General features: G+C 53.2%; 4 protein-coding genes across 6 annotated transcripts in view; 1 reads left to right on the top strand and 3 right to left on the bottom strand.

Moving 5' to 3' along the window:
* RPUSD4 (RNA pseudouridine synthase D4) overlaps nt 1-268 on the bottom strand; it is a 36,268-nt gene extending 36,000 nt beyond the window's left edge. The window contains exon 1 of the mRNA XM_075848851.1: nt 113-268. Coding sequence (XP_075704966.1) covers nt 113-202 — 90 coding nt within the window. The 5' untranslated portion in view covers nt 203-268. The remainder of the gene's footprint in view (nt 1-112) is intronic.
* A 2,321-nt stretch (nt 269-2,589) lies between these two features.
* Nucleotides 2,590-10,968, bottom strand: PUS3 (pseudouridine synthase 3). Its single transcript, XM_075848858.1, has 5 exons — nt 10,716-10,968; nt 10,231-10,600; nt 8,338-8,846; nt 3,848-4,032; nt 2,590-3,430 (listed from the first exon to the last, which is right to left on the bottom strand). Exons 2-5 carry the CDS (start codon nt 10,594-10,596, stop codon nt 3,060-3,062), a joined length of 1,431 nt encoding a protein of 476 aa, XP_075704973.1. The 5' UTR covers nt 10,597-10,600; nt 10,716-10,968; the 3' UTR covers nt 2,590-3,059.
* On the top strand, nt 10,782-12,975 carry HYLS1 (HYLS1 centriolar and ciliogenesis associated). Its single transcript, XM_075848862.1, has 2 exons — nt 10,782-10,904; nt 12,008-12,975. Exon 2 carries the CDS (start codon nt 12,015-12,017, stop codon nt 12,888-12,890), a length of 876 nt encoding a protein of 291 aa, XP_075704977.1. The 5' UTR covers nt 10,782-10,904; nt 12,008-12,014; the 3' UTR covers nt 12,891-12,975.
* Nucleotides 12,973-24,323, bottom strand: LOC142721912 (phosphatidylserine decarboxylase proenzyme, mitochondrial-like). 3 transcript variants are annotated; one of them, XM_075848859.1, is made up of 8 exons: nt 24,253-24,323; nt 20,739-20,809; nt 19,369-19,501; nt 17,633-17,863; nt 16,958-17,090; nt 15,796-15,933; nt 14,408-14,568; nt 12,973-13,272 (listed from the first exon to the last, which is right to left on the bottom strand). In XM_075848859.1, the coding sequence occupies exons 2-8, from the start codon at nt 20,789-20,791 to the stop codon at nt 13,048-13,050; spliced, it is 1,074 nt and encodes a 357-aa protein (XP_075704974.1). In that variant the 5' UTR covers nt 20,792-20,809; nt 24,253-24,323; the 3' UTR covers nt 12,973-13,047. The 3 variants fall into 3 exon arrangements, with proteins under 3 accessions (XP_075704974.1, XP_075704976.1, XP_075704975.1); XM_075848861.1 differs by having other exon boundaries at nt 17,804-17,863; XM_075848860.1 differs by having other exon boundaries at nt 24,236-24,307.
* Nucleotides 24,324-25,409: the final 1,086 nt, after the last annotated feature.

Raw genomic sequence — 25,409 nt, 5'->3', positions numbered from 1 at the left:
CCGCCATATTATCCTGTCCTGGGGGTTCATCACCCGAGTGTAGAGAGAACGGAGGGAAACGTGTTCATAAGCGGCTCCTGCTATCCAACAGACGGAAACAAACAGCGCTCACCTCCCGCCTCCCCGCTGCTGCCGCCGTCTTCTCTGCCCGGATCCGCTCCGCCATCCGCCGGGCACCGCGCACAGCGCCGGACGCCGCCATCTTCACTGCACAGCAACGATCACGTGACGCATAAGCCTGCGCGGCCGCCGTATAAGGGAGGGTGCCGCCATGTTTGTTCCGGGCAGAACTGTCACCATAGGCGCGCCATCTTTACTAAGGGCAGACCATGCCCGCCAACAATAGGGAACTCATACAGCAAACCCGCCCACTCTACCCCGTCTACAGCGATTGTCGGCCCCCCCCCCCTTACCGGCGCACGCGCACACCCCTCCCCCAGCACACTACAGTCCACCCCTCCAGCAGAACACGAGACACACAGAATAATGAGAATGATCGGTCACACTACAGTCCACCCCTCCAGCAGAACATGAGACACACATGAGAATGCTCGGTCACACTACAGTCCACCCCTCCAGCAGAACATGAGACATATAGAATAATGAGAATGATCGGTCACACTACAGTCCACCCCTCCAGTATGTCATCCTCTATACAGACAATACAGGAAGTGTGCGCCTCCAATATGTCATCCCCTATACAGACAATACAGGAAGTGTGCGCCTCCAATATGTCCTCCTCTATACAGACAATACAGGAAGTGTGCGCCTCCAATATGTCCTCCCCTATACAGACAATACAGGAAGTGTGCGCCTCCAATATGTCCTCCTCTATACAGACACTGCAGGAAGTGTGCGCCTCCAATATGTCCTCCCCTATACAGACAATACAGGAAGTGTGCGCCTCCAATATGTCCTCCCCTATACAGACAATACAGGAAGTGTGCTCCTCCAATATGTCCTCCCCTATACAGACAATACAGGAAGTGTGTGTCTCCAATATGTCCTCCCCTATACAGACAATACAGGAAGTGTGCGTCTCCAATATGTCCCCCCCTATACAGAAAATACAGGAAGTGTGCGCCTCCAATATGGTAGATCTTGGTCTGCTGTATATTTGGTGGCTCAGGTGGCGTTCGTGTCGCAGTGCGCGGGCGTCAGTTCTTGGTCTGCTGTATATTTGGTGGCTCAGGTGGCGTTCGTGTCGCAGTGCGCGGGCGTCAGTTCTTGGTCTGCTGTATATTTGGTGGCTCAGGTGGCGTTCGTGTCGCAGTGCGCGGGCGTCAGTTCTTGGTCTGCTGTATATTTGGTGGCTCAGGGGGCGTTCGTGTCGCAGTGCGCGGGCGTCAGTTCTTGGTCTGCTGTATATTTGGTGGCTCAGGTGGCGTTCGTGTCGCAGTGCGCGGGCCCCAGTTCTTGGTCTGCTGTATATTTGGTGGCTCAGGTGGCGTTCGTGTCGCAGTGCGTGGGCGCCATTTCTTGGTCTGCTGTATATTTGGTGGCTCAGGTGGCGTTCGTGTCGCAGTGCGCGGGCCCCATTTCTTGGTCTGCTGTATATTTGGTGGCTCAGGTGGCGTTCGTGTCGCAGTGCGCGGGCGTCAGTTCTTGGTCTGCTGTATATTTGGTGGCTCAGGTGGCGTTCGTGTCGCAGTGCGCGGGCCCCAGTTCTTGGTCTGCTGTATATTTGGTGGCTCAGGTGGCGTTCGTGTCGCAGTGCGTGGGCGCCATTTCTTGGTCTGCTGTATATTTGGTGGCTCAGGTGGCGTTCGTGTCGCAGTGCGCGGGCGCCATTTCTTGGTCTGCTGTATATTTGGTGGCTCAGGTGGCGTTCGTGTCGCAGTGCGCGGGCGTCAGTTCTTGGTCTGCTGTATATTTGGTGGCTCAGGTGGCGTTCGTGTCGCAGTGCGCGGGCGTCAGTTCTTGGTCTGCTGTATATTTGGTGGCTCAGGTGGCGTTCGTGTCGCAGTGCGCGGGCCCCAGTTCTTGGTCTGCTGTATATTTGGTGGCTCAGGTGGCGTTCGTGTCGCAGTGCGCGGGCGTCAGTTCTTGGTCTGCTGTATATTTGGTGGCTCAGGTGGCGTTCGTGTCGCAGTGCGCGGGCGTCAGTTCTTGGTCTGCTGTATATTTGGTGGCTCAGGTGGCGTTCGTGTCGCAGTGCGCGGGCGCCATTTCTTGGTCTGCTGTATATTTGGTGGCTCAGGTGGCGTTCGTGTCGCAGTGCGCGGGCGCCATTTCTTGGTCTGCTGTATATTTGGTGGCTCAGGTGGCGTTCGTGTCGCAGTGCGCGGGCGTCAGTTCTTGGTCTGCTGTATATTTGGTGGCTCAGGTGGCGTTCGTGTCGCAGTGCGCGGGCGTCAGTTCTTGGTCTGCTGTATATTTGGTGGCTCAGGTGGCGTTCGTGTCGCAGTGCGCGGGCACCATTTCTTGGTCTGCTGTATATTTGGTGGCTCAGGTGGCGTTCGTGTCGCAGTGCGCGGGCCCCAGTTCTTGGTCTGCTGTATATTTGGTGGCTCAGGTGGCGTTCGTGTCGCAGTGCGCGGGCGTCAGTTCTTGGTCTGCTGTATATTTGGTGGCTCAGGTGGCGTTCGTGTCGCAGTGCGCGGGCACCATTTCTTGGTCTGCTGTATATTTGGTGGCCCTATATGTATCATCTGTGTCCCACAATCGCTTGACGCCATTTTTGAACATTGTATGACTCAGAATTTGTCATCTTGTTTGTATCTGTCTGTTAATAAAATGAACTTCTATTTATTTGTGTACGTTTTTTGACTATTCTCTATAGGTTCTCTGTATATTTAGTCAAAAACACCAAGTCACACTTGGTTATATATTTTTTATCCCTATTTACAAATTGTTTAAAAAATCAAGACATAATTCATCGTATTACTTGATATACTGTATCGTTTTTTGATAGCCCATTAGCGCTTCATGTGTACAAATTAGTTGTAAAGAGTAAGAGATTAGAGGCAATAGATTCTGCCCCCTCCTGTCAGGGTCCGGTGTACGCATGAATGGGGCCGAGTAATACCAGCCATAATGTCATGCTGGCCCTTTAAGGCTCAGAGATAAGCGGAGGCGGACGCATGCAGGGACTCCTGCTCCGGGCGTGATCTCTTCACACTGGGCTCTGCTGCCTTCTCGCCTCCTCCTTGGTTCAGCGCTTCTCCCCCTGGAGATGATCTGGACTGCGCTTCACAGGATTCTCTTTCCCCACTGTCATCATGTAATTCCCGGTTTCTGACATTCTGTCCATCAGGGGGCGCTGTGATCCTTCCACGCCGCACATAATGCTGCACTCGCTCCTCCAGGGCTTGACAGACGCGCCTCTTCATCAGAGGAGTATATGTGCGAGCACTGATTCCCTCCACCAGGCTGCTGCTATGGGCGACTACCGCCGGCTCACACTGGCTCCAGGGGACACACTGCTGCCCTGCAGGGAGACACAAGATCAGAGGTGACCCCAAAATTATCCTGCGACTACCCATGTAAAAACCCACTTTGTCATCACCATCTCCTTCCTTTCAGCGGCTGCCCTGTCTATTATAGCGCAGGCAGCACGAGTCGCCATAGTGGCCGCCGTCACAAGGTTGTGCTAGACGTTTCTATATAGAACCAATCCCTTGTGCTGCTGCGTACAGTGGTCCCTACGCCTTGACCCCGCTTCTTGACACTAGAAAATATCCGGCCTTTTTAATGCAAATCAAATTTGTCTAGATTGATTTGCAGAAAAAAAGGCGCAACTTGGCGAGAAATCCGGTGCATTCAGTCTGTTACATTAAGGAAATATCCGGGAGCAGTGACTGACAACAGAGAATACGGAAATGTGCGTACGATAAGCGTTCATTACCAGTAGTGATGGGCACGGCATCTAGACCGTGTAACGCCATGCGCAGGATGTGGCTCTTCACCGCCTCCCGAGTCCACAGACGCTGCAGGTGTGACACAGTGACGGACTGTAAATCCTTCTCCCCGATCCACTCAACGTCATCAAACTCACAGTCATACAAGACCAGAGGGAACTCCACCGCCATACTGCCAGAAGACAGGACCAAGACGTTACAGACGAGGCAAGCCCGCCGCCGCACACATCTCAGACTTATAGGGGACATCCCACCTCACCAGACCCCACTATAGGGGACATCCCACCTCACCAGACCCCACTACAGAGGACATCCCACCTCACCAGACCCCACTACAGAGGACATCCCACCTCACCAGGCCCCACTATAGACATCCCACCTCACCAGACCCCACTATAGAGGACATCCCACCTCACCAGACCCCACTATAGAGGACATCCCACCTCACCAGACCCCACTATAGAGGACATCCCACCTCACCAGACCCCACTATAGGGGACATCCCACCTCACCAGACCCCACTACAGAGGACATCCCACCTCACCAGACCCCACTACAGAGGACATCCCACCTCACCAGACCCCACTACAGAGGACATCCCACCTCACCAGACCCCACTATAGGGGACATCCCACCTCACCAGACCCCACTACAGAGGACATCCCACCTCACCAGACCCCACTACAGAGGACATCCCACCTCACCAGGCCCCACTATAGACATCCCACCTCACCAGACCCCACTATAGACATCCCACCTCACCAGACCCCACTATAGACATCCCACCTCACCAGACCCCACTATAGGGGACATCCCACCTCACCAGACCCCACTATAGAGGACATCCCACCTCACCAGACCCCACTATAGGGGACATCCCACCTCACCAGACCCCACTATAGACATCCCACCTCACCAGACCCCACTATAGGGGACATCCCACCTCACCAGACCCCACTACAGAGGAAATCCCACCTCACCAGACCCCACTATAGACATCCCACCTCACCAGACCCCACTATAGACATCCCACCTCACCAGACCCCACTATAGGGGACATCCCACCTCACCAGACCCCACTATAGACATCCCACCTCACCAGACCCCACTATAGAGGACATCCCACCTCACCAGACCCCACTATAGACATCCCACCTCACCAGACCCCACTATAGACATCCCACCAGACCCCACTATAGGGGACATCCCACCTCACCAGACCCCACTATAGACATCCCACCTCACCAGACCCCACTATAGGGGACATCCCACCTCACCAGACCCCACTACAGAGGACATCCCACCTCACCAGACCCCACTATAGACATCCCACCTCACCAGACCCCACTATAGACATCCCACCTCACCAGACCCCACTATAGGGGACATCCCACCTCACCAGACCCCACTATAGACATCCCACCTCACCAGACCCCACTATAGGGGACATCCCACCTCACCAGACCCCACTATAGAGGACATCCCACCTCACCAGACCCCACTATAGAGGACATCCCACCTCACCAGACCCCACTATAGAGGACATCCCACCTCACCAGACCCCACTATAGACATCCCACCTCACCAGACCCCACTATAGACATCCCACCTCACCAGACCCCACTACAGAGGACATCCCACCTCACCAGACCCCACTATAGGGGACATCCCACCTCACCAGACCCCACTACAGGGGACATCCCACCTCACCTGACCCCACTATAGAGGACATCCCACCTCACCAGCCCCCACTACAGGGGACATCCCATCTCACCAGACCCCACTATAGAGGACATCCCACCTCACCAGACCCCACTATAGACATCCCACCTCACCAGACCCCACTATAGACATCCCACCTCACCAGACCCCACTATAGACATCCCACCTCACCAGACCCCACTACAGGGGACATCCCACCTCACCAGACCCCACTATAGAGGACATCCCACCTCACCAGACCCCACTATAGAGGACATCCCACCTCACCAGCCCCCACTACAGGGGACATCCCATCTCACCAGACCTCACTACAGAGGACATCCCACCTCACCAGACCCCACTATAGACATCCCACCTCACCAGACCCCACTATAGAGGACATCCCACCTCCCCAGACCCCACTATAGACATCCCACCTCACCAGACCCCACTATAGACATCCCACCTCACCAGACCCCACTATAGACATCCCACCTCACCAGACCTCACTACAGGGGACATCCCACCTCACCAGCCCCCACTATAGGGGACATCCCACCTCACCAGCCCCCACTATAGAGGACATCCCATCTCACCAGACCCCACTATAGATGACATCCCATCTCACCAGACCCCACTATAGATGACATCCCACCTCACCAGACCCCACATAGACATCCCACCTCACCAGACCCCACTACAGGGGACATCCCACCTCACCAGACCCCACTATAGAGGACATCCCACCTCACCAGACCCCACTATAGAGGACATCCCACCTCACCAGACCCCACTATAGAGGACATCCCACCTCACCAGACCCCACTATAGGGGACATTCCACCTCACCAGCCCCCACTATAGAGGACATCTCACCTCACCAGACCCCACTATAGGGGACATCCCACCTCACCAGACCCCACTATAGGGGACATCCCACCTCACCAGACCCCGCTATAGAGGACATCCCACCTCACCAGACCCCGCTATAGGGGACATCCCACCTCACCAGACCCCACTATAGGACATCCCACCTCACCAGACCCCACTATAGAGGACATCCCACCTCACCAGACCCCGCACTCCACTATAGGGGACATCCCACCTCACCAGACCCCACTATAGAGGACATCCCACCTCACCAGACCCCACTATAGAGGACATCCCACCTCACCAGACCCCACTATAGAGGACATCCCACCTCACCAGACCCCGAACTCCACTATAGGGGACATCCCACCTCACCAGACCCCACTATAGAGGACATCCCACCTCACCAGACCCCACTATAGGGGACATCCCACCTCACCAGACCCCACTATAGGGGACATCCCACCTCACCAGCCCCCACTATAGGGGACATCCCACCTCACCAGCCCCCACTATAGGGGACATCCCACCTCACCAGACCCCACTACAGGGGACATCCCACCTCACCAGACCCCACTATAGAGGACATCCCACCTCACCAGACCCCACTATAGGGGACATCCCACCTCACCAGACCCCACTATAGAGGACATCCCACCTCACCAGACCCCACTATAGGGGACATCCCACCTCACCAGACCCCACTATAGAGGACATCCCACCTCACCAGACCCCACTACAGGGGACATCCCACCGCACCAGACCCCACTATAGGGGACATCCCATCTCACCAGACCCCACTACAGGGGACATCCCACCTCACCAGACCCCACTATAGAGGACATCCCACCTCACCAGACCCCACTATAGAGGACATCCCACCTCACCAGACCCCACTATAGGGGACATCCCACCTCAACAGACCCCACTATAGAGAACATCCCACCTCACCAGACCCCACTATAGGAGACATCCCACCTCACCAGACCCCACTACAGGGGACATCCCACCTCACCAGACCCCACTACAGGGGACATCCCACCTCACCAGACCCCACTACAGGGGACATCCCACCTCACCAGACCCCACTATAGAGGACATCCCACCTCACCAGACCCCACTATAGAGGACATCCCACCTCACCAGACCCCACTATAGAGGACATCCCACCTCACCAGACCCCACTATAGAGGACATCCCACCTCACCAGGCCCCACTATAGAGGACATCCCACCTCACCAGACCCCACTACAGGGGACATCCCACCTCACCAGACCCCGCTATAGAGGACATCCCACCTCACCAGACCCCGCTATAGGGGACATCCCACCTCACCAGACCCCGCTATAGAGGACATCCCACCTCACCAGACCCCGCTATAGAGGACATCCCACCTCACCAGACCCCGCTATAGAGGACATCCCACCTCACCAGACCCCGCTATAGAGGACATCCCACCTCACCAGACCTCACTATAGGGGACATCCCACCTCACCAGACCCCACTATAGGGGACATCCCACCTCACCAGACCCCACTATAGGGGACATCCCACCTCACCAGACCCCACTATAGGGGACATCCCACCTCACCAGACCCCACTATAGGGGACATCCCACCTCACCAGACCCCGCACTCCACTATAGGGGACATCACACCTCACCAGACCCCACTATAGGGGACATCCCACCTCACCAGACCCCACTATAGGGGACATCCCACCTCACCAGACCCCACTATAGGGGACATCCCACCTCACCAGACCCCACTATAGGGGACATCCCACCTCACCAGACCCTGTACAGGATTTGCTCCTATCAGACCTTGGTGAGACACGTATGGTTTGAACTTTCCCCCTGAGCCCCCCACTTTCCCCCTGAGCCCCCCACTTTCCTCATCCCATCTCACTTGTATTGGGGTTTGCACGGATTCTTTCCCACATCCAGCAGTTCTCTGATCACTTCCGGTTCCTCTTTGCCTTGACCAATGAGAAAGAGCACTCCCATAATGCACCTGACTTGGTGGTATAGAAAGGCCAAGCCCTTGATCCGCAGGTGGTGGAGGTGAAAGGGCCCCACCTCCCCCGGGAGCTCTGGGACTGGCTCCACTCTCGCATGAAGGACGGTGCGGACAAAGTTCACCACCCCATTGGCCACATCCATCTTGCAGAGATTACGGAAGTCATGGGTCCCCTCCAGCATCCTGGCTGCCCGATCCATCGCGGCGACATCAAGCTTAGCGCGGGGGAACAAATAGCGGTAAGTGCGGGAGCGGCAGCTGAAACGTGCGCTGAACGAGGAGGGGACAACGGCCCAGCTCAGAACCCGGATGTCCGGAGGGAGGACGCGGTTCAGCATCTGGGTGTAGCGCACCTCGGGCTTCCCTGCAGCCGCCGAGCGGAGATCAAGAGAGACGACCTGCAGGAAGAGATGTATGAGCTGAGTAATGGGGATGGGGTCCCCAGCCGCGGCCCCCTCACCTGAGCCAGGGCGCTGACGCCACGCTCCCCTCCCCCTCACCTGGGCCAGGGCGCTGACGCCACGCTCCCCTCCCCCTCACCTGAGCCAGGGCGCTGACGCCACGCTCCCCTCCCCCTCACCTGAGCCAGGGCGCTGACGCCGCGCTCCCCTCCCCCTCACCTGAGCCAGGGCGCTGACGCCACGCTCCCCTCCCCCTCACCTGAGCCAGGGCGCTGACGCCACGCTCCCCTCCCCCTCACCTGAGCCAGGGCGCTGACGCCACGCTCCCCTCCCCCTCACCTGAGCCAGGGCGCTGACGCCACGCTCCCCTCACCTGAGCCAGGGCGCTGGCGCCGCCGTCCTCTCCCCCTCATCTGAGCCAGGGCGCTGACGCCGCGGTCCCCTCCCCATCACCTGAGCCAGGGCGCTGACCCCACGCTCCCCTCCCCTGAGCCAGGGCGCTGACCCCGCGCTCCCCTCCCCCTCACCTGAGCCAGGGCGCTGACCCCGCGGTCCCCTCCCCCTCACCTGAGCCAGGGCGCTGACCCCGCGGTCCCCTCCCCCTCACCTGAGCCAGGGCGCTGACCCCGCGGTCCCCTCCCCCGAGCCAGGGCGCTGACCCCGCGGTCCCCTCCCCCGAGCCAGGGCGCTGACCCCGCGGTCCCCTCCCCCGAGCCAGGGCGCTGACCCCGCGGTCCCCTCCCCCGAGCCAGGGCGCTGACCCCGCGGTCCCCTCCCCCGAGCCAGGGCGCTGACCCCGCGGTCCCCTCCCCCTCACCTGAGCCAGGGCGCTGACCCCGCGGTCCCCTCCCCCTCACCTGAGCCAGGGCGCTGACCCCGCGGTCCCCTCCCCCTCACCTGAGCCAGGGCGCTGACCCCGCGGTCCCCTCCGCCTCACCTGAGCCAGGGCGCTGACCCCGCGGTCCCCTCCCCCGAGCCAGGGCGCTGACCCCACGGTCCCCTCCCCCGAGCCAGGGCGCTGACCCCGCGGTCCCCTCCCCCGAGCCAGGGCGCTGACCCCGCGGTCCCCTCCCCCGAGCCAGGGCGCTGACCCCGCGGTCCCCTCCCCCTCACCTGAGCCAGGGCGCTGACCCCGCGGTCCCCTCCCCCTCACCTGAGCCAGGGCGCTGACCCCGCGGTCCCCTCCCCCTCACCTGAGCCAGGGCGCTGACCCCGCGGTCCCCTCCGCCTCACCTGAGCCAGGGCGCTGACCCCGCGGTCCCCTCCCCCGAGCCAGGGCGCTGACCCCACGGTCCCCTCCCCCGAGCCAGGGCGCTGACCCCGCGGTCCCCTCCCCCTCACCTGAGCCAGGGCGCTGACGCCGCGGTCCCCTCCCCCTCACCTGAGCCAGGGCGCTGACCCCGCGGTCCGTCCTGCCACATCGGTGATAGTTGGAGCTCTGCCGGTTCTCCACCAGGCGTGTCTTGGTCAAGGCACCGAACAAAGTCTCTTCCACGGTGTTACTCGTGTTCTCCTGGCTGGCAAATCCCTGGTAGTTCCAGCCGAGGTATGCCAGCCGGAGCGCCACGTGCTGTGTAGGGTGGGCAGAGAAGTGGAAGGGTCTCTGGGCTCGCTGCTTGGGGGGACGTGGCGCTCCCTCCTGTGTACCCGCAGACTGGGGGCACAAGAGACCCTGCAGCCGCTGGACTTCCCTCTCCAGGTCCCGCACCCGCTGCCGCAGCCGGGTCACCTCCAGCTCCTCACCCATGATCCTGCAGGGAAGAAGTGGGGTCACTGAGGGGGAGGGGATGAGCAGATCACGGACACCATGTGCCCCTCACACGTCTGACGTCATCATCAACACACGAGCCCCGGCGCCCAGCCCACCTCAAACAGCGGAGCCACGTGTCTATCCGGCTCTTCCGGCCCCTGATGATGACGTCACTTTTGTTGCTTGGTAACCACAGAATTGAAACGACGCTGGAGCGTGACGTCAGAACCCGGAGACTGAGAGCGGCCGTTACTGCAGGAGCGCCAGGCGGAGCGGCACGGAGGACACAGCGAGCATCACTCCCGGTAAGTACAGCGGAAGCCGGAGACCTCCACCCGGAGCTGCCCGACCGTGACCTCCTCTTTATTGTGCCCCCCTTTACCTATGGGGCTGACTGGTCCGGGGGGTGTTGGAGCGGCTGTGGCGTGCAGGGTGTCGGGTGGGAGTGTGAGATGTGCGGGGGTCGGCAGGGAGGGGGGTCGGCAGGGTATGGGGGTGCGCGGGGTCGGGGGTGTTGGGTTGTGTGCGCGGGGTCGGTGGGGAGGGGGTGTGCGCAGGGTGGGGGTGTGCGCGGGGTCGTCGGGGTGGGGGTGCGGGTGTTGGGTTGTGTGCGCGGGGTCGGCGGGAGGGGGTGTGCGCGGGGGTGGGGGGGTCGGGGGTGTTGGGTTGTGTGCGCAGGGTGGGGGGGTGCACGGGGTGGGGGTGTTGGGTTGTGTGCGCAGGGTGGGGGTGTGCGCGGGGTCGGCGGGAGGGGGTGTGCGCGGGGGTGAGGGGGTGTGCGCGGGGGTGGGGGGGTCGGGGGTGTTGGGTTGTGTGCGCAGGGTGGGGGTGTGCGCGGGGTCGGGGGGTGTGCGCGGGGTCGGCGGGAGGGGGTGTGCGCGGGGGTGAGGGGGTGTGCGTGGGGGGGTCGGGGGTGTTGGGTTGTGTGCGCAGGGTGGGGGTGTGCGCAGGGTGGGGGTGTGCGCGGGGGTGGGGGGGTCGGGGGTGTTGGGTTGTGTGCGCAGGGTGGGGGTGTGCGCAGGGTGGGGGTGTGCGCGGGGGTGGGGGGGTACGTGCAGTCCCAGCAGCACACACCTCATTGCTGCCACAGCTGGATATTCAGGGTCGTACTTTGGGGTTGCGACCTTAGAACGCACAGTCTCTTATCGGGGGGACATTATTGCGCCGGGGCTCGTCTGCTGTGACTGCGACGCAAACAAAGCCAGAAAGCATGCAGCAGTGCTCCGCGGGCGCAGCCTCTGGACGTTTCGTTTCTCCTCGCCCGCTCAGACCAGGTTCTTGGCGCTTATTTGGTCACATTGTGTGGCCCCCACCTGCCAGGACGAGGCCCCTCATACCGTAGAGCATGTCATGATTGGGGGAGGGGTGTCCTGCTCACCTGTGATCCCCATTCTTTGGTCTTTTTCAGGTATAAGATGTCGGGCAGCCAGGAGCTCCTGACCAGCAGCATTAACCCTGAGAACGTGTCCAGCCCATCCCCCCACACCTCTCCTTCACATGACGGCTCTGCCAGCAGTGCGCCGCTGACGGTCTCGGTGGAGGAGCTGCGCTCTGAGCTCTCCCTGCTGGGATTCACCTCGGTTCCTCAGCAAAGACTCCTACAATTCAAGCAGGACCTCGAGTATCTGATGCGCAGCCGCGCGGCTCTGGAGGTTTCCTCCGGAGACCTGACCGACCCCATAATGGAGAGCAGATTCACCTCCCCGGGTGCAGGTCCTGGTTGGGACAAGTTGCCTGCGTGGTCGTCATCGGGGTCTAGTCAGTCTACGTTTCAGGCTCCAGCGCGCGGAGAAGACCTGGACCCCTATAGTAAACACACATTCAGTGTGGGGGCTCAAGCTCTGGAAAAACCAAAGGCGCCAGTGCTGACTCGCAAGGTGCTGCGCAGGAGAAGTGACGGGCAGGTGCAGGTGTGCGATGAGTCCCTGCTGTCTGCCGAGTCCGACCCTTCCAGAGTCTCTAGTGGAGAATCACAAGCCGTGAAATCCTTCATCCGTCTCCCACCATATTCCCTGCTGGATCAGTACCGGCAGCGCTCCGACCCCGTGGGCCGCTACCAAGAATACAAGCAGAGCTGGGACGTCCTGCAGGGCGCGCTGGAGAAAAGTAGGAAGGAGCTTCGCTGGGGCGTCCGAGAGAGGATGATGTCAGCACCACCCCTGCCGCTCCCGCGAGCCCTCGCAACACCCAACCCCTATGTGATCCCCACCGAGAAGAAGAGGTACGGCCTACGATGGGCGATCCGGCAGGACCTGGTGAATGGGCAGATCCCGCGGGGGGGCTGCTCCTAGCTGTCTCTATGTCGGGGGCGCGTTGTGTTGGGACTGGACTCCCGTGTGTTTTTGTTTTAAATAAATTTTCTTATTTTGTACATTTTATTAATTCTCTTTATTAAAGATGATAAAATGTGACGGCGCTGAAGACGGAGGGCTGATAAAGGGGGAGGAGTCACGGTGCCCCCAGCGCTTCACCCATAAAGATTCGTCCTCCATCTTTAATGTGAAACTTGAAATCCCGAGGGCCCTCGAAGACCAGAACTATGGTAGAGCCAAAGTTAAATTCCCCCAGAGGGTCCCCCTTGGCCAGGACCAGGCCGGCGGCCCCGTGTTGCTCTGTGTAGCTGCAGTCGTGATATTTGCCTTTCACGTGACGAGAATGATTTGTGCGCAATTCCTGGTGAGGGAAGACAAGAGTTTATCATTCAAATGACGTACAACACCCAAAAACATCCCCTCCCCCACGTGTACCCGGCGGCGGCTCCGCCATGTGAGACATGTAGCGTATTCTGTGCGCCCGCTCTCCTGGAAATCTCCGTCCCCCGCCGCCCAATGCATAAAGCTCAGGCCTAACGTGATCCCGTGCACCGCGGCTGTCCTGACCCCGTCCTTTATACCGGACACCTGACACTGCTCTCTGACTCCGAAATGGTAAAAAATAAAACGTCCTCACATTTATTGGGGAAAACTCGCGGCCCAGTAACAGCCAATCATCTGCCAGCTCTCCACTTTATGGCGGCACTTTAATGACAGCTGCAATCTAAGTGGTTGCTATGGACGACTGCTCCACTTCTGCTTTGCACCAGTTTTGATAAATCTCTTGCAGATTGTTCTGCAGCTCGAGGAGATGGAAACAACCATTGTAGTTATATAGTGCGTAAGGGAGATGTCTATGGACGGGGGAGGGGTATGCAAGGTTAGGCTGTATATCGCCCCCTATTGGTCTCCTCACTCGCTGCTGCTGCATGTTGATCTTTCAGCCGGTGAGAGGTCGCTGCTCCCGTCTTAGCGAAATCTTCTGCAGTCCCACCCACGAGGAGCAGCTTTGTAGCGGTAACATTGGGGTCCACACTGGCTGGGCCGATTATTTATACTGCAAAGTGCTGGGAATGTTCTCCATGAGTTTAAAAGGGTTAAAAAGACAAACCCTCACAAATGGCGGCTACTGGGGTGGTGAATGCCCCGGGACCCAGAGACAGCGGAGGGCAGCAGCGGCCAGCCAGGCAGAATGTAGAATATCATGGCGGCCATTCAGATGAGTAGATGCTAATGAAATGCAAGGATGACCCCAGAACACGAGAGGTTCATACGGAGGGGCTCTCCATTCTGTCTCGTGGAGTGGGGGGCGAGGGGGGACCCTCCTCTATGATGTGCCTATGTCCTAATATAGGTATAGACGGGGTTCTCTTCATGCAGCAATATGAAAAAAACCAATGTATTCCACCAGTTTGACTCTGAGGCTGCACATTCTACTAAAGCTCCAGCCCCGCAAGTCTAAGAGGAAAATGAGGACTGAGGGGCCCCGTACTTACTGAATCACCATAGACGCGGATGGAGCCAACATTTGTGGCACCTACAGCCGTGAGGGAGAAGAAGCCAAACTGCCACTGTCCACTGAGCACCACACGTTCATTCTGACAAAAGAGTCCGGGGACCCAACGAGCGACATGGGGGCTCACCGAGAGCAGGGAACCTAGAGGGAGCATAAAGAAGCTTTAATTCCCCTGTATGTGACTGTGAGGAGGAACACGCGCCATTCCCCTGTATGTGACTGTGAGGAGGAGGAACACGCGCCATTCCCCTGTATGTGACTGTGAGGAGGAACACGCGCCATTCCCCTGTATGTGACTGTGAGGAGGACGAACACGCGCCATTCCCCTGTATGTGACTGTGAGGAGGAGGAACACGCGCCATTCCCCTGTATGTGACTGTGAGGAGGAAGAACACGCGCCATTCCCCTGTATGTGACTGTGAGGAGGAGGAACACGCGCCATTCCCCTGTATGTGACTGTGAGGAGGAGGAACACGCGCCATTCCCCTGTATGTGACTGTGAGGAGGAGGAACACGCGCCATTCCCCTGTATGTGACTGTGGGGAGGAGGAACACGCGCCATTCCCCTGTATGTGACTGTGAGGAGGAGGAACACGCGCCATTCCCCTGTATGTGACTGTGAGGAGGAGGAACACGCGCCATTCCCCTGTATGTGACTGTGAGGAGGAGGAACACGCGCCATTCCCCTGTATGTGACTGTGAGGAGGAGGAACACGCGCCATTCCCCTGTATGTGACTGTGAGGAGGAGGAACACGCGCCATTCCCCTGTATGTGACTGTGAGGAGGAAGAACACGCGCCATTCCCCTGTATGTGACTGTGAGGAGGAGGAACACGCGCCATTCCCCTGTATGTGACTGTGAGGAGGAGGAACACGCGCCATTCCCCTGTATGTGACTGTGAGGAGGAGGAACACGCGCCATTCCCCTGTATGTGACTGTGAGGAGGAGGAACACGCGCCATTCCCCTGTATGTGACTGTGGGGAGGAAGAACACGCGCCATTCCCCTGTATGTGACTGTGAGGAGGAGGAACACGTGCCATTCCCCTGTATGTGACTGTGAGGAGGAGGAACACGCGCCATTCCCCTGTATGTGACTGTGAGGAGGAGGAACACGCGCCATTCCCCTGTATGTGACTGTGAGGAGGAGGAACACGCGCCATTCCCCTGTATGTGACTGTGAGGAGGAGGAACACGCGCCATTCCCCTGTATGTGACTGTGAGGAGGAGGAACACGCGCCATTCCCCTGTATGTGACTGTGAGGAGGAGGAACACGCACCATTCCCCTGTATGTGACTGTGAGGAGGAGGAACACGCGCCATTCCCCTGTATGTGACTGTGAGGAGGAGGAGGAAGCACTGGGTTTACCTGGAAAATGTCGTCTTTGCTGAATGCTCCATTCAGTTGGGGAATGGAATCGATGATAATCACCTGGAGCTAAGTATATAACATGGTGGTAGAGTCGATTAGAGGGACTGATCCCCAACTGTTGCAGAAATGGAAGACCTAGAAGAAGAAAAAAAAGTAGACGCAAGAAGGTGCCAACTGCAGGGGAGACGTGGCTGCAAGACTTTGGGGTAGTGAAAACGGTGACACTACACGGCGTATATAGCAATGCTGCATGAAGACCGGGGAGTCCCCTGGGGGCAGTCAGTTCAGAGTAGACTTGTGACGGCCATCTGTCCGCGTGTGACCAGACAATCTCCCGCTGTAGTTACACATATTGGACATAGTTTAGTGCAGCGTTTCTCAAATTGTGGCTTGTGAACCCCTGGTGGGGGGTCGTGTGAAGACCTCCGGGGGGTTGCGAGTCACTCACCGATCTCCCGGTTAATAACTGGATCTGTGTCCTCATTTAATACAATGCTGACGCAGGGAGCTGACGGTTCCCTGCTCCATCAATCACTATGTGGTGAGCGGCTCGGCGCAGACAGGGGCGATGTAGTGATGTACGGAGTTACTCATAGCACAGACCAAAGGAGGAGAAGGATCCCCTCACCGTGGGAACGGAGATAGGGAAGGAATTATTTTTCTATTCGCCTATATGGGGATATTTATACTGGGTATGGGAAGGGGGCCGATATGGGCCAATAAACTGAATAGGGGCATTATCCTGTGTTGGGGCAGCTATAGGGGCGTTATACTCTATGAGGGCATTATACTGTGTTGGGGCATCCTTAGGGTCATTATACTGTGGGGGGCCCACTCAGATGTCTTTGACCCTCCTTTGCTAAACCTCTAGCTACGCCTATGGTGGACGGGTCTCATGGCCCACTATCAGCGGCCATAGTTGGGCGCACAGCAGCAGGATACCTTGAGCTGCCTCCTCCCCCGCCCACACAATTTTCCTTTGTTTTCAATGTTGCAGGGACTTATTATTAGAATGGAGCGAAGTGTCTAACTACGAATAATGTTACATCCATCAGACAAATGGGGCGAAGTACGGTAGGGGGGGGTCCCAAACAAAAGTCTCGCCCAAATGTGGGTCCCGGCCTCAGCAAAGTTTGGGAACCACCGGTTTAGTTTATACCTGAGTCTTCTAGGTCCCGCCAGTCTTGAGGTCCCAGGAAGTTTTCCAATGAATATGAGAGACCTTTTACTTGATCAATCTGTGAACCACGGGTGCGGCCAGAGTGCAGGACCCGACCATCACAGGGACTGACCTACAACACATGGAAATGCAGGGTAAAGACTGTGCTTGCTTACATAGAATTGATTACCGTGAACATGAATCAGACCTTTTACAACCTAAGAGCATGGACTCATCTACAGGCCCAAATAGCAACCTAAGGACTAACTCCTCTAAACAGTCCTCAAAGCAGATCTACGCAAAAGACGGGGCGAGGAGACCTCCTCATGTCTCTCGGTGCGCCGATGACTGAATACTCCGATTGTTTGCTTTAATCTGGCTGTAGATGACTGATCATGGATGAGAGAACCAGAGAGACCGCCACTTAATTTTTCCAACGTGTAAAGATCTTAGACTGGGATCTGTCGTGTGGGCTGGAGATCTGCTTTGCATATTCTGGGGGTAAAACTAACGGAAAGCAACGGCGACACTGAGAAAAGATCAGAAGACGTAAAGTAGACGTGAAGCTTCATCCTACAGTAAAACCATAACCTAGGAATGGCCAGAAGAGCCGACGTAGAGGAGAGACCGGACATTGTGACCGACTCGAGAGGGTCCGAACCACCTGATACTCACTAAATACTGAGGAGAAATGCTACGAGCCGTGGGCTTTAATGGACGTCTGAAGAGCTCCCCCAAATTCCTGTATCGGTTCAGATCTTCCACCTCCGCTTCTTGCATGTTCACAGAGAAAGCCCAAACATACATTGACAGCAGGGGGCGCCGCAGCCAGCGAGGGAGGCTCACCTCATTCAGCAGTCCCCAAAGGCGAGACAGGAGGCGGGTGGGAGCTCTGGTGTACACAGCCTGTGGGCGAGACGTCAGTAGGTTATACGCTATCACTGCTTGCTGTACCGTGGAACTTTCCATACATTGTTCATCTAGATTAAAGAGTTCAAGAAATAGAATCCAACCCACAAAATTGTCGACCACAGAGTGTGGTTTGTGTTAAAATGATGTGAACCCCTAAGATTAGCAGTGGCAGAATAATGTGCGCGCTGTCCGTATTCTGTGGCGCAGAGCGCGTGTCTGGTCTCCAGCAGTTTCACAGTTGTTGATGGTCTTTAGGGTGGGAGATCTATATGAAGACACGCATTTCACAGCGCAGTCAAACTCGTTTACGTCGGCAGAAAATGCCCTAAATATATGAAGAGATGCACCCGATATATAAAGTGGCGTGCGACTGGCTGTCCGTGCAAGGGAAATGCAAATCTGCCCATACTACGAGCTGGTGTGTAATTCCACCATAACAACTTACTCAAGCTGCTGGCGGAAATTATGATAAATCTGACGACAGCCGCCCCTCCGCTTAACCCCATCCCCTCTTCTGAAAGGGGTGAGAAAAGAATAGTTGCAAATCTGGCGTCCGCCAAAATGTGCTACTTTTCTTATGCCATAAAAATGGAATAAAACTCTTATGTATATTTCCCCCTTTCTGCTTCCCCAACTACTGTCAGATAGATGACATGGAGCTCCATAGATGACATGGAGCTCCATAGATGACATGGAACACCATGGATGACATGGAACACCATTGATGACATGGAACACCATGGATGACATGGAGCTCCATAGATGACATGGAGCTCCATAGTTGACATGGAACACCATAGATGACATGGAGCTCCATAGATGACATGGAACACCATGGATGACATGGAGCTCCATGGATGACATGGGACACCATGGATGACATGGAACTCCATGGAGGACATGGAACTCCATAGAGGACATGGAACTCCATAGAGGACATGGAACTCCATAGAGGACATGGAGCACCATAGATGACATGGAGCTCCATGGATGACAATGAAGGACAATGAAAAACTAGAGCCACCGGATCCGTCAGATCTCAACAAAAACCATTGAGTTTGATTGGCTCTGTCGGTTGTACGTCAATTTGCCAGACAAAATAGCGAAGCATGCTGCATTATTTGGTCTGACAAAAACATCAGCTGCGATGGAGCCTCCGATGCAGATGTGAACAGTGACGACGGTAAAACCGTGGTGGATGAAGTTTTTCCAGAAGGTGATGGGCTGGACATATTTTTTCATACGGATGGAAGATTCTCCTGCTTTTTAGTGCATGGACAGACCTTCTCAGGTACAGTCCAGCCATCAGTGACAACCGTCCTGGTCATATTGCAGCAAGAACATTCCTCCAATCGTCTGCTTTGTCCAGATGATCAATGTTAACCAGTTCATAGATCACAATGTCCTCCTTGTTTCCCCCGTTCTTACTGTTCTTAAGGCTGCAGTATTTTTGGAGATCACCCTTCTCCTGGATAACCAATCTATGGTCTTGTACTCACCCTGCTGACTCGTGTAGTTGGGTGTAATCCAGCCTTAGCCAGTGGTTTTAGCAGCTGCCAGGAGCGGAAGCGCAGAAACGGTGGCCGCAGCTGTCCGAACCGCCGCTTAATGGAGAGACGAGGAGCTGATAACCTATGCAAAAGAAGAACAGATGTGCTGCATATACTTTATGATGGAGTCAGGTCATTCAAGGGTTTTATTTCGAGATGGAAGATGTGAGGTCATTCCACCAACAGTAGGTAAAAACAAGAGGACAAGGATGGACAGGACGGAGATATGAGGGGCGGTAGATGTGACGGAGATATGAGGGGCGGTAGATGTGAAGGAGATATGAGGGGCGGTAGATGTGAAGGAGATATGAGGGACGGTAGATGTGAAGGAGATATGAGGGGCGGTAGATGTGAAGGAGATATGAGGGGCGGTAGATGTGAAGGAGATATGAGGGGCGGTAGATGTGAAGGAGATATGAGGGACGGTAGATGTGAAGGAGATATGAGGGGCGTAGATGTGAAGGAGATATGAGAGGCGGTAGATGTGAAGGAGATATGAGGGACGGTAGATGTGAAGGAGATATGAGGGACGGTAGATGTGAAGGAGATATGAGGGGCGGTAGATGTGAAGGAGATATGAGGGGCGGTAGATGTGAAGGAGATATGAGGGGCGTAGATGTGAAGGAGATATGAGAGGCGGTAGATGTGAAGGAGATATGAGGGGCGGTAGATGTGAAGGAGATATGAGGGGCGGTAGATGTGAAGGAGATATGAGAGGCGGTAGATGTGAAGGAGATATGAGGGGCGGTAGATGTGAAGGAGATATGAGGGGCGGTAGATGTGAAGGAGATATGAGAGGTGGTAGATGTGAAGGAGATATGAGGGGCGGTAGATGTGAAGGAGATATGAGGGGCGGTAGATGTGAAGGAGATATGAGAGGCGGTAGATGTGAAGGAGATATGAGGGACGGTAGATGTGAAGGAGATATGAGGGGCGGTAGATGTGAAGGAGATATGAGGGGCGGTAGATGTGAAGGAGATATGAGGGACGGTAGATGTGAAGGAGATATGAGGGGCGGTAGATGTGAAGGAGATATGAGAGGCGGTAGATGTGAAGGAGATATGAGGGGCGGTAGATGTGAAGGAGATATGAGGGGCGGTAGATGTGAAGGAGATATGAGGGGCGGTAGATGTGAAGGAGATATGAGGGGCGGTAGATGTGAAGGAGATATGAGGGGCGGTAGATGTGAAGGAGATATGGGGAGAGGAGGAATCTCAGAACCCCCTTTTATAGTAACATTCCTGGGGTTAAATGTCGCCGTTGAGATGTTTTGAGAGCCGTTACTGTAAGGATGCTGGAGTATTATTGGGAGTACACACCATTTTTTCGACCTTTGAACTCCACTACCAGAAGGACCAGTTGCTTTGCACATGGTGGATCCAGACGAAATCTGTTATATAAGAAATACACAGTAAAAACAATACTCCGGACACGTCACATATTACATACAGAACACAATACTCCGGACACGTCACATATTACATACAGAACACAATACTCCGGACACGTCACATATTACATACATTACTCCACTATTAGGACACGGTATATATTACATACAATACTCCACTATTAGGACACGGTATATATTACATACATTACTCCACTATTAGGACACGGTATATATTACATACAATACTCCACTATTAGGACACGGTATATATTACATACAATACTCCACTATTAGGACACGGTATATATTACATACAATACTCCGTTATTAGGACACGGTATATATTACATACAATACTCCACTATTAGGACACGGTATATATTACATACAATACTCCACTATTAGGACACGGTGTATATTACATACAATACTCCACTATTAGGACACGGTGTATATTACATACAATACTCCACTATTAGGACACGGTATATATTACATACAATACTCCACTATTAGGACAGGGTATATATTACATACATTACTCCACTATTAGGACAGGGTATATATTACATACATTACTCCGCTATTAGGACAGGGTATATATTACATACAATACTCCACTATTAGGACAGGGTATATATTACATACAATACTCCACTATTAGGACAGGGTATATATTACATACAATACTCCACTATTAGGACACGGTATATATTACATACAATACTCCACTATTAGGACACGGTATATATTACATACAATACTCCACTATTAGGACACGGTATATATTACATACAATACTCCACTATTAGGACACGGTATATATTACATACAATACTCCACTATTAGGACAGGGTATATATTACATACAATACTCCACTATTAGGACACGGTATATATTACATACAATACTCCACTATTAGGACAGGGTATATATTACATACAATACTCCACTATTAGGACAGGGTATATATTACATACAATACTCCACTATTAGGACAGGGTATATATTACATACATTACTCCACTATTAGGACACGGTATATATTACATACAATACTCCACTATTAGGACACGGTATATATTACATACAATACTCCACTATTAGGACAGGGTATATATTACATACAATACTCCACTATTAGGACAGGGTATATATTACATACAATACTCCACTATTAGGACACGGTATATATTACATACATTACTCCCCTATTAGGACACGGTATATATTACATACAATACTCCGCTATTAGGACACGGTGTATATTACATACAATACTCCACTATTAGGACAGGGTATATATTACATACAATACTCCGCTATTAGGACACGGTATATATTACATACAATACTCCACTATTAGGACAGGGTATATATTACATACAATACTCCACTATTAGGACACGGTATATATTACATACATTACTCCACTATTAGGACAGGGTATATATTACATACATTACTCCACTATTAGGACACGGTATATATTACATACAATACTCCACTATTAGGACACGGTATATATTACATACAATACTCCACTATTAGGACAGGGTATATATTACATACAATACTCCACTATTAGGACAGGGTATATATTACATACAATACTCCACTATTAGGACACGGTATATATTACATACAATACTCCGCTATTAGGACACGGTGTATATTACATACAATACTCCACTATTAGGACAGGGTATATATTACATACATTACTCCACTATTAGGACACGGTGTATATTACATACAATACTCCACTATTAGGACACGGTATATATTACATACATTACTCCACTATTAGGACACGGTATATATTACATACAATACTCCACTATTAGGACAGGGTATATATTACATACAATACTCCACTATTAGGACACGGTGTATATTACATACAATACTCCACTATTAGGACAGGGTATATATTACATACAATACTCCACTATTAGGACACGGTGTATATTACATACAATACTCCACTATTAGGACAGGGTATATATTACATACAATACTCCACTATTAGGACACGGTATATATTACATACAATACTCCACTATTAGGACACGGTGTATATTACATACAATACTCCACTATTAGGACAGGGTATATATTACATACATTACTCCACTATTAGGACACGGTATATATTACATACAATACTCCACTATTAGGACACGGTATATATTACATACAATACTCCACTATTAGGACACGGTATATATTACATACAATACTCCACTATTCGGACACGGTGTATATTACATACAATACTCCACTATTAGGACAGGGTATATATTACATACAATACTCCACTATTAGGACACGGTGTATATTACATACAATACTCCACTATTAGGACAGGGTGTATATTACATACAATACTCCACTATTAGGACAGGGTATATATTACATACAATACTCCACTATTAGGACAGGGTATATATTACATACAATACTCCACTATTAGGACAGGGTATATATTACATACAATACTCCACTATTAGGACAGGGTGTATATTACATACATTACTCCACTATTAGGACACGGTATATATTACATACAATACTCCACTATTAGGACAGGGTATATATTACATACAATACTCCACTATTAGGACAGGGTATATATTACATACAATACTCCACTATTAGGACACTGTATATATTACATATAATACTCCACTATTAGGACACGGTATATATTACATACATTACTCCACTATTAGGACACGGTATATATTACATACAATACTCCACTATTAGGACAGGGTATATATTACATACAATACTCCACTATTAGGACACGGTGTATATTACATACAATACTCCACTATTAGGACACGGTATATATTACATACAATACTCCACTATTAGGACACGGTATATATTACATACATTACTCCACTATTAGGACACGGTATATATTACATACAATACTCCACTATTAGGACAGGGTATATATTACATACAATACTCCACTATTAGGACACTGTATATATTACATACAATACTCCACTATTAGGACACGGTATATATTACATACATTACTCCACTATTAGGACACGGTATATATTACATACAATACTCCACTATTAGGACAGGGTATATATTACATACAATACTCCGCTATTAGGACACGGTATATATTACATACAATACTCCACTATTAGGACACGGTATATATTACATACAATACTCCACTATTAGGACACGGTATATATTACATACATTACTCCACTATTAGGACAGGGTATATATTACATACAATACTCCACTATTAGGACACGGTATATATTACATACATTACTCCACTATTAGGACAGGGTATATATTACATACATTACTCCACTATTAGGACACGGTATATATTACATACATTACTCCACTATTAGGACACGGTATATATTACATACAGGGCTATGGCACTCACACGCTCGGTTCTCCTCACACTGTGTAGGGGCCTCCTGTATGGAGTTTATATACTGTCCTGAGTATGAGCTGAGAGTCAGGAGCCAATCCCTGGCCGCACAGCAGACGTGATGACGGGGCGGACTCTGACCACTGACGGGCAGCCTCTTAAAGGGATATTTCCCATTCTCCCAGCAGGGAACTTGTGTAAGGCTTGAATGTGGCGGCTGCGTCCAGCTGATTGTGTCCTGTGCTCGCCCGCAGCATGGCATCATGTCCCCTCGTCTTCTGTCCACGCTGCGGCTCCTGCCACTGATCACACAATGTTCTGAGGGGCCCCATCCCCATAACCGGGCTGTTTGTGGTACTGGGGATTGTGTGGCGGGTCACATGATTCTTGCAGGAGATGAGCCCAGGATCCGTGTGTAGAAACCCAACCAGTCCTAGACGTAAGAAGAGTTGGCGGTAACCGCGCGGTGGATCAGTGGCCCCGGCTGTAAATCTGACCATGGACGCCGCCACTATGTGGTCTGCATGTTCTCATGTGTGTTTAGGTTAATTGGCCTCTGTGTGTGTGAGGCAGGAAGTTTAGATTGTGAGCTCTTGGGGACAGCGATGGATGTGATGACAATCTGTACAGCGCCGCACAATATGTTGGCGCTATATAAGCAATGGGAAATAAATAAGTGTGAAGACTGTAAAATGTTCTATCATGTGAGACGATGGAGGGGAACGAGACCCTCAAAGTGGAGAATCCTTTATATGGCGGGTCATATGGATCCACGTCCGGCCCCCCCTGAACAAACCCGATTACAGAAACATGACGTCCCATATTCACGTCCACAGTCGAGTTTAGACGCCAATATTCACTATATGGACGGAGGACGCAGCGTATCAGGGACCTCGACGGTCCAGCGCCCCCGATGCCCATTCATTGTCCTCTCTGACTTGTACGACGTGTGAGCGGGGTGAGGGGGGGTTACCGGAGAGGTCCCCAAGATTTGTGATTATAATGTAATTCTGGGTTCAGGAGGTGAATGAAGAATATATTTTAAATGTTGCCAAACACCGATTAGAGGAAGATTGAAAATATCTCCATGGTGTGGTCCCATATAGAAGTATATATATATATGTGTGTGCCCCTCCTCCACCTCTGCACTGGCTCCTCCGCACTCGGCG

This window comes from Rhinoderma darwinii, unplaced genomic scaffold (assembly GCF_050947455.1).
Source record: "Rhinoderma darwinii isolate aRhiDar2 unplaced genomic scaffold, aRhiDar2.hap1 Scaffold_525, whole genome shotgun sequence".
Taxonomy (NCBI): domain Eukaryota; kingdom Metazoa; phylum Chordata; class Amphibia; order Anura; family Rhinodermatidae; genus Rhinoderma; species Rhinoderma darwinii.
Note: the sequence above shows the minus strand (reverse complement) of the source record. Positions and strands in the feature narration are given on the sequence as shown.